General features: G+C 37.8%; 1 protein-coding gene across 1 annotated transcript in view; it reads right to left on the reverse strand.

Moving 5' to 3' along the window:
- PIK3C3 (phosphatidylinositol 3-kinase catalytic subunit type 3) overlaps window positions 1–16,205 on the reverse strand; it is an 81,667-nt gene that overhangs the window by 23,028 nt on the left and 42,434 nt on the right. Inside the window, exons 22-23 of the mRNA XM_075726018.1 lie at window positions 8,174–8,342; window positions 1,952–2,042 (exon numbers count right to left, since the gene is read on the reverse strand). Of these exons, the coding sequence (XP_075582133.1) occupies window positions 1,952–2,042; window positions 8,174–8,342 (260 nt within the window). The remainder of the gene's footprint in view (window positions 1–1,951; window positions 2,043–8,173; window positions 8,343–16,205) is intronic.

Below are 16,205 nucleotides of genomic sequence, written 5' to 3' on the forward strand. Positions count from 1 at the left end.
CTGGACCCACTGCAACAGGTCCATGTCCTTCTTGTGCTGAGGGCCCCAGAGCTGGACGCAGGGCTCCAGGTGAGGTCTCACCAGAGCAGAGTAGAGGGGCAGAATCACCTCCCTCGACCTGCTGGCCACGCTTCTTGTGATGCAGCCTAGGATACAGTTGGCTTGCTGGGCTGCAAGCGCACAATGACAGCTCATGCCCAGCTTTTCATCCACCAGTACCCCCAAGTCCTTCTCGGCAGGGCTGCTCTCAATCCCCTTCATCCCCCAGCCTGTACTGATCTATATCAGCGTTGCCTTGACCCAGGTGTAGGACCTTGCACTTGGCCTTGTTGAACCTCATGAGGTTCATAAAGGCCCGCCTCTCCAGCTTGTCCAGGTCCCTCTGGATTGCATCCCGTCCCTCAGGCATGTCAACCGCACCACTCAGCTTGGTATCATCTGCAAACTTGCTGAGGGTGCACTTGATCCCACTGCCTATGTTACCAATGAAGGTATTAATCAGTACTGGTCCCAGTACGGAGCCCTGACGGACACCACTCGTTGCTGATCTCCAGCTGGACATTGAGCTATCGACCACTACCGTCTGGATGTGACCATTCAACCAATTCCTCATCCACCGAACAGTCCGTCCATCAAATCCGTATGTCTCCAATTTAGAGAGAAGGATGTTGTGGGGGACCATGTCAAAGGCCTTACAGAAGTCCAAACAGATGACATCCGTAGCTCTTCCCTTGTCCACTGATGTAGTCACTCCATTGAAACTTGGTAGGTTTTGTTTTGTTTTTCTACTTTAAGCCTCTATCTCCCACATTCTAAGCGAGTAACCTATTCAATCTTTGCAGGACATTTACGGACAGAGGTGAGGTTCAAATATTGATATGGAAAAAGAATTAGCTGTCATTTTCTCAGGAAAACAACCAAGTGTAGGGAGGGCTGTCATCTTTACCACAAAATACAGCACTTCTGGCTAGCCCAGCCTTCCTGGAAATTAAACTGAATAGCTACATGTAGTCTTTGTATCAATTTGAAACCAAGAAACTCTGAACAGAAATGCTTGAATTCTTGCAGGCAAAAGGAAAGATTTTGTTGGAGTCACAATTTAGTTTTAAGGGAATTGTATTAGAACATGAAATGTTCAAGATTCTGAACCTCTGCTTTCATAGCTTATTGAAAACATGAAGAACAGCCTATTTTAGAGAAAATCCATTGCTCAAGTAAAAATTACACTGAACTGATTTCCATTGAATACACAGGCTCCACAAAGTCTTTTGTGGAATTAAAACACACAGCCGTTCACTATAAATCAGGTTATGAAAAAGCCAACATTTGCCTAAAACGTAAGTGTAACAAAATCTAGATGAACATTTATCCAGTATTTTTCATGTCAGCTGTTGTTGAAACATCAGATGGAGAAGAATGATTCAGGCTGGTGCAAAGGGACAAAGTTAGAATTATGGGACATGAGTTTGTTTTCACAATAAACAAGAATTTCTTGATGATGAAGATACACCAGTCTACTAGTTTTAAATCTTCAGCAGACTGGTTTTATATCTACCACTACACTGGTTTTATAAAACCATCCATGACTTACAGGATTCTAGACGAGACAGATCAGTCTTTCATGATATAGTCACTTATCAAAAGTTTCATAAGGTAGAATCACCGTTCTTAGCAGAATGCTAAAATACCACTTGGAACAGAGTGCTAGAACAGACTGTGCACTACCGCATGGACGATAAAGAGCAATTCTGTATTTATGGGCACATGTGTTAAGTGATCTTAAAAGCATATTCTCCTATCTTTAACTTCAATAATTCTAGAAATTGCCCAAAACTTACAAAACAGGAGCAAGTATTTTCAGGTCAGTTACAAATAAGTCACCACAAGTGACTGAAAATTTCATGACATGATGACTTTGGTTACTGAAAGACAAGGAAAAGTTTCCAGTTACCTTTTTTACAGTCTTGTCAGGTTCAAGAGCAATATCTGGAATGTTGGCATCCACCATGAGGGAAAATAAGTTCAAGATCAAGTTGGAATACCTAAACAGAAGAGCAAATTAGGTAAAACACTTCAAACTGTACAAAAGACATTTTGTAAACAACTTCATTTAAGATCACATCATCGTCTTAGCGTGAATTGGTAATGCTTCAGAGGAGATGCATTCATAACACTTTAGTTGAACATATTTCTGTTAAAAATGTAAAATACCCGATATTAGCAGTGAAAGTTTAACCCTCAAACTGTCTCAAACTGCCAGAACTGAATAGACTGCTCTGGTTTTATTATCATTTTCTAAAAATTGTCAGACATTTATTCACAGACACGTCAAATATAAACTGTGATTTCATATATTGTAAGCTTCTACCTCTAGTAGGACAAACATATGATAGAATATTGATTCAGAGGTAATTTTTTATTAAAAAGGATATCAGTGATACAGCATATTATATAAATTAGCATTCAAGCAGCTGAAGTCTTCAAAATTACAAGAAATTATTTTTCAAGTTGCTGCAAGGGCTTTTGCCATAACAAGCTAAATGTGTTTTAACCAGATCCAAGTCTGCAATTGCTCAGTTAAGCTGCAATAACAATGGTCGGCATGCTACACTTACGAAGTACAAATGTCATTTATAACCATTAAAAAAAAGACAAGACAGAGTACAGTTTTCAGTTTTAACACGGTGCTGGAAGTACTCGCGAATCTTTTAAAGAACACCATTTTGCCCTTGCAGGAAATTAGCTGCAAGTTGCTTTTTGAAGGGATAATTTTCAAGCTGTTCGACATAAACTGAGACTTCCTTTCCCCTCTAAAGAGATCTAGTCCCCTTTCAGAGACAAAGTACATAACTGACTTCAAAATCTGAAATACTGCTTTGCTAAGAGCACTAGGAGCTTCATAGATGATAGAAAATTAATTCTTAGCAGCAAAACTTGTTTATTAGCAAGCTGCTGAATATATAGAAGCTGACAACTGCAAGGAGTACAAAGTATTTTAACTACACAAAAGGGCTGCTTCATAGCCATATTTTACAAAGTAAATACTGCTCGACAAAAAAATCTCTCTAGAAAAGGATAATTCCATCAAAACCTCTTGATACTTCGTTATTATCTGGAACTAGCACTACCTAACACATTCCAATGTAAGTTTTAACTCTTTATAACACAAAGGTTTAAAATAAACTGTTTGGACAGAAATCTTCAGTGTTTGATTTGTTTCAGCTGTTCTGCTTTACTTTCCCAGGGGCAAGGGACTGGAATCAGGAAAATTACTTTTATCATAGATTAAAAGAAAGAAAGTAAAATTACACTACCATTTTGTTTCAGATCTGGCTAAGAAACCTGGCAGTCAAGTTGCTTTGGTGCCAGGAACAGACATCACAGGTTTTAATGCAAATCTTTTCTACTTGCCTGAAACAAGCAAATCCCACTTTAAACATGCTTAAATCTTACAGCTACATTCTCTGAAGTCTCTTCCTAGGTCACTGGTAGCTTCCATTGGTAGTTCTCCCTTTGAACTGACCCAGGAGTCCAGAGTCTGAGCCCCTTTTGCTCTTGAACCACATAGGGGGTAAGAGCTTAGGAGCACTACAGGTTACTGGGGTTATTTAAGCGATGGAGGTTTGTAAAAGAGATTTCAAAGGTCTAGGCATCATTGCTAGATACCAGTTAAGAGCTGGTTCTGTTCCACACAATGAAGTCTTTTGGGTTTTGGTGCTTGAAGTAAAAGCACTGGAAGCATTAGATCATCTGAAGAACCTCACCTCATTAAAAAAAAATCAAGAAAAGGTAATTTTGGGGGGAGTGTGGAGTGGGTTTAGACAAAAATTAGGAAAGAGCTGCTCACTATACTACCTGCGAGTCTCTCCTCTGCCCCGACCCCAACATTTCTTTAACTTGGTAATCAACTAGATGGCGGTCTAAGAATGAAAAAGAGCTTATTAAGTATATTTGTTAGCTGTCTCTAGGACCCTTGTCACATTTCACAGATTTTCAGAAAATTTATTAAAAAAACAGGCCTTGACAAGAGAGGTAAGAGCTTCCTACTTTATAGACAGCTGGCTGTCATCCTTCCCATAGGCAACATCCTTGGCAAATAGCCCAAGATGTTCACAAATGGTCAACTGACAGCCCAAGTTCATCCTAAGACTAGACATTTTGCTGAAACACCCAAGTTAGGAATCTGACCTGTAAAAAACAAACACCTTTGTCATGCAAGTCACACCGCTCACCTTTGACATCTACATTACAAAGACCTCTGGAATGGCTGACCTCCATCCACAGCTAGAACAAACTAGGAGCTCAGTTTTTCCAAGTTTAAGGAGCTTCCATTAAGCACCTAAACTTGACCCTGAATCCTTCCAATGTAAATGCATGCTTTGTTTTCTTCAAAGCCCCATAAAAATTAATTTACAAAATAAGCACTCAGCTGCACTGGAGATGGTTTGATTAAACTTACAGTTTGAACATGAAGCGCTAAAAACATGGAGTTTCTGTAAAAGTTTAAGAAATCCAACAAAATAACTATTCCTACATAGAAGAGGCCTCATATATACCAAGAAACCCACATCAGATAGAAGTTCAAAATCTTGCTGCCATCTTTTCTGAGAATAACAGCTTTTAAGTGCTTAATATCTCATCAAATACTATTTGATCCTAAGCACTTCTTGATACAATTATTTTAAATTTTCTGGCCCCTTTGCATATAGATGCCCTAAGCCAACTGAACATTCAGGCTGTCGATATTGCAATATGTTATCAAATTTGAAGCCACAAACTTCCCTTAAAGACAGGACAGGAAAGTATAGTTATCTGCAGTCCCAAACTAAAGCCCTGCTTAGCTGGTCTAACTCCAAAATTCCTAAATTTAAAATGGGATTACCTTTTCTGCAATATAACCTGGGTCCCCCTAGGACTCATTTCTTCAAGACATACATATACCCTCCCCAATCACTACCATGTCCCAACCAGCTATAATGAACTATGGCACTTACACTTTCAAAAGCATTTCTTTGCAGTCCAGACTCAAGCAAAACCGAACTGATCCCAACCAGTTTCACCTTTGCTCTTCCCTCCTCACCATGTACTCCCAGCTTTCAGAAGACTATCTAGACCCCGCGCTGCCTGCCTACAACCTTTTCAAAGAATCAGCATTTCCCAAGACCATCACAGCTTTCCACTTGTTGCCTATATTTTTTTCATTGAGATCTATATGGCCTCTTCTGTCCACTACACTACTGAGAACAGACTGGGGAAAAAACACTGGTCCAGTCAGCTGGATACCCCCATCCGTACAGAGCAAGCATCTGAGCCCAAACCACAGCTTCTGTCTCCTGCTACTTCCCAATCCTTTGTCCCTATCTATGCCTGCTAACTCAAACTGAACATCAAATTTCTCACGGGACTAACACAGGAGAAATCTTTACTAACTCTGGGAAAAACTTTCAAATGTTGATGCTGGATTCTTCTCTGCTGGGTCCCGCTGAAGATGTGTGAACTGGGAATTGTCAGAGGAAAGGAAATGCTGACGCATAACAGGACTTAAACATCTCTAAATAGGCTCAACATGTATAATGAAGGTGTAAAAGGCTGCTACAGCCTAAGTGAGGATGCAAGTTCTGCTGTCAGCCACAATTTGCCCTGCAACGCATTCAGAACGCAGAGGCTGCTCCTTCATTACAGCACAGGTGACAAACACACACGACTGATTATTGTTGTTCAAGGAAGTGGAAAGCATATCCCCCACCCCCGGAAAGGAAACCAAGCCAACAAAAAACTGCACACCAATGATCATATGCCAAACTGGTTTAGGTTGGAAGCAATGAACAAAACTGTTTTTCCATGTATAAGTTTTAAATTGGTTTTATGTTTTTACTATGCAACACCCATTCCACCAGGAATCCTAAAACACTGAGACAGGACACTTGAAATATATAGAGAATTGTCTATACCCCAGTGAAATAAAGAAGAAAGAATAAACCACAAATTGATGGAAACGTCAAAGTTTGTATTTTGTCTTAGCAATCAGAGGTTATGATTTCACACCACTTAGCCAGAAGAAGTATCTGTGAAAAGGTTTGTGTCAACATGCAGAACTGTTAGAACTAAGCCATTCCACCTCTAATTATTCTTTTTTCAATAAGCAAGTAGTCTTAATAATTTTTTAGTTCTAGCTGCTTAAAGAAATAGTTATAGTAATACTAATATTATCCTACGCTATCTTTGTTGAAAGCCTTAAAGATATTTATCCAGAACCATTTAAAAAATACTTTCCTATTAAACTGAACAAATATTGGAGAGACTATAATTACAACTACAATCCCAGACATTAAAAATGAAACCAACTTGATTTACAGTTTAGTTTTATACCCAAATTACTGCTATGCTCCACACTTAATGATGATTTTTGTAGCAAATCACTACATAAATTAATGCAATGGATAATCATTCACTGACACAACAGACCTTTCCATTGAAACAGCTAAGTTTAAACAATAAAAACAACTCAAGTATTTCACAAATAAGAAATACAGTATTACAAGACAGTTTTAGGCAAAATTTAGAACATGGAATATACATTAGCCTTCCTGATTGTTTTCCAAAGTAATGAATATTGTTTGCTGATAACATGCTCCTGTTTTTTCATGCTGCTGAATTGCTTTTAACCCATTAGTAACACCAGTTCATAAACCAACTCTTTACTCTTTCTCCTTTTAACAAGGAGAGAACTATACATAGCATTTTTATTTCAAATCATTGACTGCCTACTTTTCAACCTACATGTACTTTTCACATATGCTTTTGGTATTACTAATTTTTTCCCCACTTTTGGAGGTTTACACTATGTGATCTTGATATCGATGTGAAATTCTTTCACCTCCACGGAAGATATACTAAATCAATCACTGGACAGACCAAGAGCGCTTACCTGTGTTCTGTTCAAACAGAACAAAGCTGAGCTACTGTCCTGGTTTTGGCTGGGATAGAGTTCATTTTCTTCCTAGTAGCCGGCATAGTGCTGTGTTTTGGATTTAGGATGAGAATAATGCCAATAACAGACTGATGTTTTAGTTCTTGCTAAGCAGTGCTTACACTAGTCAAGAACTTCTCAGCTTCTCATGTCCTGCCAGTGAGAAGCTGGGAGGGGACACAGCCAGGCCAGCTGACCCAAACTGCCCCAAGGGCTATTCCATACCATACGGCATCATGCTCAGTATATAAGCTGCAGGGAGTTGCCCGGGGGGCAGCGATTGCTGCTCAGGGACTGTCTGGGTGTCAGTCAGCGGGTGGTGAGCAATTGCGTTGTGCATCACTTGCTCTGTATATTATTATATTGCTATTATTACTACTACTACTATTTATTTTATTTCAATTATTAAACTGTTCTTATCTCAACCCAGGAGTTTTCTCACTTTTACCATTGCGATTCTTGCCCCCATCCCACCGGGGCAGGGGGAGTGAGAGAGTGGCTGTGTGGTGCTTAGTTGCTGGCTGGGGTTAAACCATGACGGTCCTTTTTGGCTACTTGGCTCAGAAAGTTGACGGTGATACGGTCACTACAAAATAAAGAAGCTGATTCCAAGACTAAAGGAGAGATCTGTTGGTCCATAAATACAGTCTAAGGAGGTTTTAGCTGTCACAGTTCCGGGTATCTACAGAACCTGCTAACATATTTGATTGTCACTACAAGTAGCTAATTTTTGTCCCGCAGGACCTGAACCCAACTAAGCTTATATATGCCATCTTCATGTCAAAGAATTTGATCGTCACTAATCTAAACCGGAGGAGGATAAAGCAGCAAATGAGTAATGACTCAGAGTTAACAGGAGAGTTAATTGATCGTCAATAATCAAAGGAAAGGCTCCTTAAGGGCAAAAACATATCCAAAAAGCAAGATATAAATTAATACCGGACAGGAGTTATGAAAAAGAGCTATTTAGGTTATTAAACAAGCGAAACTGGGGACCTTAACTTGGAGGACAATTACATTCAAGCTCCACATTACACCAATGCTGTGACGTTTTCATTCCTGTGCTTTGTACAAATTCTTGTGTCTACATTCAGACTGCAAACAAGTTCTGAATTTTCAACAGAAATATTTCCTCTGATTCATTTACTCCTCTCCTTTTTCAGGGTGGCCCTAATAAATTTAGCATCAAAACAGCATTGTTACCTGCGGAGATGGAGAAAGGCTGTGTAGCACTGCTTACGGAACTCCTGGTACTGTTCACTCTGCGTGCCTCCCATACCTTCCACCATCTCCTTATTCAGCTTCATCGGGGGAGGTAGAGGCTTAGGGTCCCGACCCAAAATATAACCAAAGTCAATGTGAAATAATTTACCTGTAGAAGGAGGAAAGGCAAACATAATTACTTATTTCAACACTTCAGATAGTATCAAAACTTGATGCGAAAATTGGAAAACAAACAAAAAAAATCTAAGTGCAATCTCCAGAAGATGCTAAGCAGCTCTCAAAAAAAAAAAAATACAACTCACTATTTTCTGTAACACTTATAACCGTGTATTTTATATCTCCAGCTGCCAATTTGAAAGTATGTGTTTAAAAAAGTAAAGCTGATTTCAAATTCAGTAAGAGTACTAAAAAACAAGATGAGGGTTTTTTTGCTTTTTTATTTTTAAAACATATGGAGTATATTTACAAAGACTGAATCAATGCTGAAACTGGTCAGTAGATATTAAAGGCACAGTTATATAACAGATACCACTAATTCTTTACACCTTTTTTAGAATTTGTTAGCAAATTAAGATATTAATACACACACTGCATTGCTTTTAGGATCCCATTTGGTTACTGTGGCATCATATATGTTATTTTAGTTATACGTTAAACTTACCAATGGGAAAATAAGACTCATGATCCTAAGACCGACCTTTTGAAGCCACTAAATACCGAAGAAGGTTTCAAAGCCATTTCAAAATTCTTTAATTGAGTAAGGTTAAAGTTTATCAACAGTTTTCAAATACATTGAAGAAACATCACTACAATTCCATATCTGAAATTGTATTTCAAATGTGCCAAAGCCTCTGTTTCACTTTTTCAGGACTAATATGCAAGAGTTGCATCACTTGATCACTACCTTTCCCTTCTCAGATCAACTGACTACATTTTAAATGTTTCTGCAGCATTAACTTGACAAAAATTATATACATCTCTTACTTCAAATGCACAAGGCAACTTCCCTTCCTAATAAGAGCTTGTGTGCAGCCATGCTCTTTACAATATTGCTCAGACCTGTACCGGGGAGTATTCATCGTATTGCCTTTCAATAGAACTGAACCATACGTGAGATGCAACAGGTGGCAAAATGAACAACTGAAACACCAGCAACTTCAAAAAATCCTACTGAAACATTTAGATAATCTGAAGATTAAATATTATATAAATACCAAACAAAAATGTTGTCAACAGAAATCAAAATAGTACAATTCATAATTCTTAGGAAGCCGGTTTCTAGGAACATTCTTGACTCACTTCTTAAGTGAAAAATACTGACCATATAAAGTAAAAAAAAGGTTTTGAAAGTATTCTGCAAACAAATTTTCAGTGTGAAATGCACAATTTAAGCAATGACTTGGGTCACACCAGAGCTGCGTTACAAAAAGACAGTAAGAATTCAGATATGCCAAGAAACATCTATATTAAAAAATTAAAAATATGTACATATAAATGAAATCTGGTAAGTGATTTCCTTAGGACAGAGAGAAACCTTGCTGAACTCTGCAGTAATGAGGAATCAGGAAGTAAATGAAGAAGTACAAAAAGGTGATGTGTGCTTGAACTGTTAGGTAAGTTAAGTTTTGCATCCACAGAAAAGCTACCCAGTGACATTAATAAATTTAAGTCTCACATGACCAATTTATAGAAAAAAATGAAATGTAGATACAAGATGGAGGATCTTTTAAACAAGAAGGCAGAAAATTATTAGCACGATTGTTATCTAGACAATCACAGACAGCACAGAGTCTTGCTTCAGAGTTATGGAACTGAACAGCATTATAGACAGAGATCTGTTTGCCGAGAGGTATTTTAACCTGCCGCATCTATATCCATTTTAATATTTTCATAAGCTTAGGTGCTCAGCACTCTTGAAGAAAAATGGAACAGGCAGTATTTTTCAATTAGTCACCCCTCTTTGACCATTTCCTTGAATAATAATGTTCTATCATCAGAGGAGGCTGCTTGAGGTCTGTCATAAGCGCTCTTCAACCCAAGAAACAAATTCCATCACCATCAATTTTCTAAGGGAGATCACAAGGATGCTTAATAAGCAGGCTAAGTATTTGCTAGTTGATAAATGCCACAACCATTACATTTTGCCTACCTAATTGTGCTAAAAAACCCAACTCCCTTCCTTCAATAGTTTTTTCAAGCTGTTAACAGGAGTTACTTTTAAAGCTCATGTTTGTACACTAAGTTTTTGATGTGGACACTTTGATATATACACCCTCCCATCACAATTAAGTTACAAAAAATGTTTAATTAAAAAGTCCAGGGGGGTCTGCTTTCTGCTCACTTATTCAAACCTGTCACCTTGAAGAGTCAAGAGACAACATTTTGAATAAAACAATAACTCTTGTGGCAGTAATTAAACCTTTTTTTTTTGGTTTGCTCTGGATGTAGGTAATAAGAAGTGACAATTAATAATTTAAATTGGTAACAAGGATGCATCTAAAACATTCAAAACATTAATATAACTGACTGATATATGTTCATATCAATTAATTACATATCAAATAGTTTACTTACTAATTTTTTGGAATGAAGTATAAAAGAAAGTTTAAAATGAGGCCATCCTGCACAAACATTATAGCTTTCCTAGCTGTACTTCAAAATTCAGCAGATTTTTGGGCTGACTCAAAATGTATCTCAACAGCTTTCATTTAAATGCATTAACTGTATTTAATATTTTTCAAATCCATATATGAAACACAGGCTTAACTCATTTTCATACGTGCAGCTCCTCCACGATCAAATGACCGTATTACAGAATATGGACAGAAGGCTCCCCTTGGTGCCTGCCTGAAGCTGCTACACCAGTAAAGACCGACCAGCCAGCTTGAGGGAGTACTGCAGTTTTAGAGCTTTCCACAGAGAAGCCTGACATGTTCTCCTCAAAGACTTAACCACAGTCGGAACAAATGAAGAACAAGCTTGCTCTGGACAAATGAAATTGGTTGTATATTTAATACTGAAAATTAGGTGAAGCTCTTATGTTAATAAATAACAACTTTATCAAGTTAATAAACGTGGTGATTTGAAATCTTCTAACACTAAGACAAAAGGTTGCAAGTATTGCAAGTGATCATCCCAAGTGAAATTTGTATTGGGGTACGACACTGAACATCCCACTTCCACGATATTAATGAATGCGATCATTACACTATCACTCAGTATAAGCTCTATCACAAGAGCAAGGCTGGAGAAAGTTTCTGGTACCTATTTGAGAAGGTATACTGCCAGAAAATACTAGATAGTAGGAGAAACAGTAGGATAAAACTAGGAACTTGAACACTACAGCTCTATATAAAGCAACTGTTGTAGATTATGTGAACTTCGAACAAAAAAAATATCACTTTGATCTTGACATTACTGTGCTGAGGATGTAATTTTAAGAGGACAAAATATATTTAGTCAGAATTTTTATTCTGTAAGAATTGACTTTCACTGTGAATAGCTTATTGTCTCCTAACATAGCCATCAATTCTGATTTCCATCTGTACTGACAGAGGCAAAAGCTGCCAGTAACAACATGATTTTTTTTTTTTTTTTTTTGGTCAACTTAAGCATGTTTTTTCTTCAAGAGCACAGCTCCTCAAAACACTCATTTGAAATTTGTCAGCCTCAGGTATGACAATACTTAAATAACCTTGACTAGTAATCACAGCTGGAAAACAGTCTGCAGGAGAATCAGCATCTTATTTGGGCAGGTATCGAGTTCTGGAGTGTCACACAATTTGTGCAGTTTGCATTTGAAAGTTCCTGAAAGTCATGTAATTTGTTTTATAGGAATCATACCTTCTCAACTCAATTTAGAAGATGACTCTTTTAAACCTTTATTTCACAGAATCACAGAATGGCTGAGGTTGGAAGGGGTCTCTGGAGGACATCTGGGCCAGCCTCCCGGTCAAGCAGGGCCACCTAGAGCCAGCTGCCTTGCCCAGGACCACGTCCAGACAGTTTCTGAGTATCGCCAAGGATGGAGACTCCAGGACCTCTCCGGGCAACCTGTGCCAGCACTCCATCACCATCACTATAAGTAATAATTCATGCTCATAGTGTGGTATTCATATACAATTATCATCTATCCTCCCAGTAAATTAGACTGCTTGTGGACTTCATGTAATGCTACTTTTTCTAAAGGCTTTGAATTTCCATGTTGTATAAAAAAATTACTTTTCCCTCCTTCAACACAGTGTCAGTGCCATAACACATACACTTCGATCTCTTAGACCATCATGTCTTTAACCTCAGCTTCTAATCTATCTTCTTCAGATTCATTACATCTTAATTTAAAGGGCTCTTAATTATTAGACATGTTTATAAATTAAAGACAAAACTGGACTTATTGTTTTGGTTTATTACTGTTCCTGAATGACTGCTAAATCATATGGGTGAGGGGTTTTTTATTTGAGTCATGTTCTAAACTAAAAGAGAAGTTACTTAACAGGTGAAACGGACTTCATCCTCCAAGCCTCCTATATTTTTGTAAGGCTAGATATAATAAAGGCTTTGGATTTCTAATATTTAGACACTGAAACGTTTAGACACCTACTTAGAAATCTGAGTTCCTCATAAAAATGGGGGATTTTAAGCATCTGAGAAAACGAAACGTAACAATTCAGAAAACACCTCAAGACCACAGACAAGTATGCATGAACTTCGTGCCCTGTTTTGAGGCTAGGAGCAGGAGTGTATATCGGTGCCTACATATAGTTCAAGATACAAAGCTTTGGACAAACATTTCTGATGTTCAAAGTGGCTCACTCCTCAAAGTCTAAAAGATGACATTAGCACTCTTTCAGGAAGCAGGAAAAATCTCTGCCGGAAAGACTTCAAATAGAGTCTCTCACCTTAAAACACAGTGCCCTAACAGTCACTCTGCACTCCTTCCTGAAGTTACTTTACTGTAGAAAAAGCAAGACACAAAGCATTTACTGACTGGAAGAGGATGAGATGTTTCCAGGAACATGCAATAATGCAGCATGCACACACAAAATTATTTCATTCAAAACCTAAAAGCTGATACTGTTGCGTATTTTTAAGCTTTTGTTTTTCTTTTTAAATTTTATGAGGTTGACTACATTTTTCTACTGAATACCTGGTTTTCTAACATACGGAATAAAGAGGACAGGCCCTTGGAGAGTTCAAGGAAATGGCATCAAACATGGAAAGCTTCCTTGACTAGCAGTCAGGGCATAAGGGATTTGAAAGTCCATCTGAGTTCCTTTCAGCCTTGAGAGTGAAGTGATCTTTGATTAAGTGAAGCATGGACTTGCAGAGACTAAAAATTGGTATCTGGTACTTGCACAATAGCCAATAACATCTGACTGTAGCCAGAGAGGCTGATTTGTCCATCACTTTTACTGCTAATGCCTAGACTTTAGTACAGGAGAAAGTTCCCATATAGCAGCGCAGAAATTGTTTTATTTCACCAGAGGACTGTTAGGAAAAGCTACCGAAAACCTGCACAGAACTCTGAAAGCCTTAAATAAAATGTGGAAGGCAAAGCAAGTCAGATACTATTACTAAAATCAAGTAAGTCTGGTGGCAATTGTCTTCTAACAGGCAAGAAAGCCTTACAAATTATTCTGAACTTATCTGTACCCACTTTTGGGAAGAGGGGGGAAAAAAACCCCAACCAATACACAAAAACCCTGAAGCCCTGAATTTCAAGATATTTTCTGTAAACTGCAACTGCCACCTGCTATTATTTTAACCTGGCTCATATAGATAAAGTACAATTTAGTGACTATTTTAACTGAATTCCTATTTTAAATTTGAAGCAAAAGGATAAAAATTCCTCTGATGCAAGTGTGTGAATGGATGGATGGATGGATGGGGCAGATTCCTGGCTTTTCCAGCAAATTCTGATGCTGCCATCAAAATTTCTCCTTTGCCAAGAGAGCACTGCCATGGTGAAAAAAATACCAGAATGCCTAATTTATTGTCATCATTTTCATCAGCTACACATTATAACTTTTCTAAGACTACACAAATATGGAATAAAGTAGTATAAATTGTTAAGGACTGACTCAGGATACAGATTTTAAACTCAGTATGCAGCAACAGCTGGAGGTAAAATTTATCACTGTCATAAATATAATGGATAAGCGCCCAGTTTGTGCTAAGCATTGTAATTTTTCCTCCTCACACCTCAAGCTGTCCATTCTCAAAATACACTCCATGCAGGCATATTTTAAGAAAAAAAAAAAGATGTCAGATATGTATTGTTACATGAGAAATACTGTTCAAGATACCTATAAGAGAAAATGTTTTAGCAGTCCAACAGCTAAAAGTTTATATTCTCTTTGGTAGGCATCACAGAAACCGGAGTTGCAGAGAGAAGTCTAAAGGATAAAAGCATGTGTTCTTTGTTTTTTTAAAAGGATGTTCCTCCATCAAGACCAGTAACATCTAAAAACGTATTTAAAAATCCCACTGCATTTTACATACTATAGAAGTTTGCAACATTAATAAATGTATTTATTACTGTATTTATCTAAGCACTAATATAGAAGAAGGGTTTGAATCCTACAGTTTTTCCATTTTTGTCATCTTCAAACCTGCTTTGGGATAGATGGTTTTAACTGAAAGGCACTGAAAGTACAAACACATGGTGTCATCTCACATATGGAACTGTTCAAATATTTGTTGTCTTACCGGGCAACCCTTTTAACTGAGACTGAAGAATAAATCAGATTTCAGTTGGTGGACTTCACACTGAAGACAGACCACAGCCCTGCCTCTAAGCATTAAATGAGAAGACAGTCAGTTCTTTCACCTATCTACACATGATGCTAAAAGCAAATGTAGTTTTCAAGTCCTGAGCCCTCAGTCTTTGACCTGCCCTCAGATATTAATAACCTAATTTTATCCACATAGCAATTTGCTCTACTGCTACAGAGCAATTTCAGGTGTAGAGTTCAGATCAAAGCTCCTGTATTTAGGGAACCTATAATGGGAACTTGGATTTACATGCAGGTCCCTAAAGATTATTGAAGGATTAAGCTGGACAGTCACTAGGGTGAGAATTAGTTGCTCAGACACATGCAGTGCTACTCAAGAATGCCATTTGAATGTCTCAGGACATCCTAAAATATCTACACATAGCCTGTAAATATGACAGAACCTTTGTGAAACCTTTGTCTATAAAGCAGGTTGATGTTGTCAAGGTATCTCAAATGGGATGGAAACTTCACTTGTCTATCATAGCTGAAACACTGTCTAAGCTCTAATGATGACTGTACTGACTGTCTTAAGACTTTAAAAGGCTTAGCAAACATGAAGCCACCTCTATCTGGGTGTTACATCAGTAGCTAGATCCCAACTCTACAATCAAAACCCGAGTGTGGAACAAATGCAGAAGAAAGTATTTTCACGGGAAGGCATGACATAATTGAAACATACTAGCACAATGCATATTACATGGAAGTTAACTGAACATGGTACAACTCGTTATCACAATCCAGCTTCACAACCATCCAGGCTCTTCCTTCCAAGGCAAAGGGTACATTAGCTGGTAAGTCAGATACTGGCATTAATATATAAATCAGTCTATAATCCTACAACAAGGCACTGATGTTACTTAAAACTGGGTATTCAGCTGCAAAACAGTGTCTTGTTATTTACAAGTCACAGTAATATCTGCTGTTACAGATCTGGAAACAAGAAATTAAAACATACAGCAATTGATAACATATATCACCTCCACAAGAAGTAGGAAGTTCGCAAAGAAAATACATATTCCTGTTATGCAATACTGACTACATAATGTGACATTCAGATTACAAGCTAAGGCACATTTGTGAAACTGATGCAAGTTTTCTTGTAATTTTTAACATTACTGATAGATGAGAATGTTTTGACTGAAGGTTCCCTGTATCTCTTCCCAAAAAAACTGCTACAGCTGCCCTTGAAGTACAGTGGTACAGCATTTAAAAATCTGAACATCTAGATTTCTTGT

The sequence above is a fragment of the Pelecanus crispus genome, chromosome Z (assembly GCF_030463565.1).
Source record: "Pelecanus crispus isolate bPelCri1 chromosome Z, bPelCri1.pri, whole genome shotgun sequence".
NCBI lineage: Eukaryota > Metazoa > Chordata > Aves > Pelecaniformes > Pelecanidae > Pelecanus > Pelecanus crispus.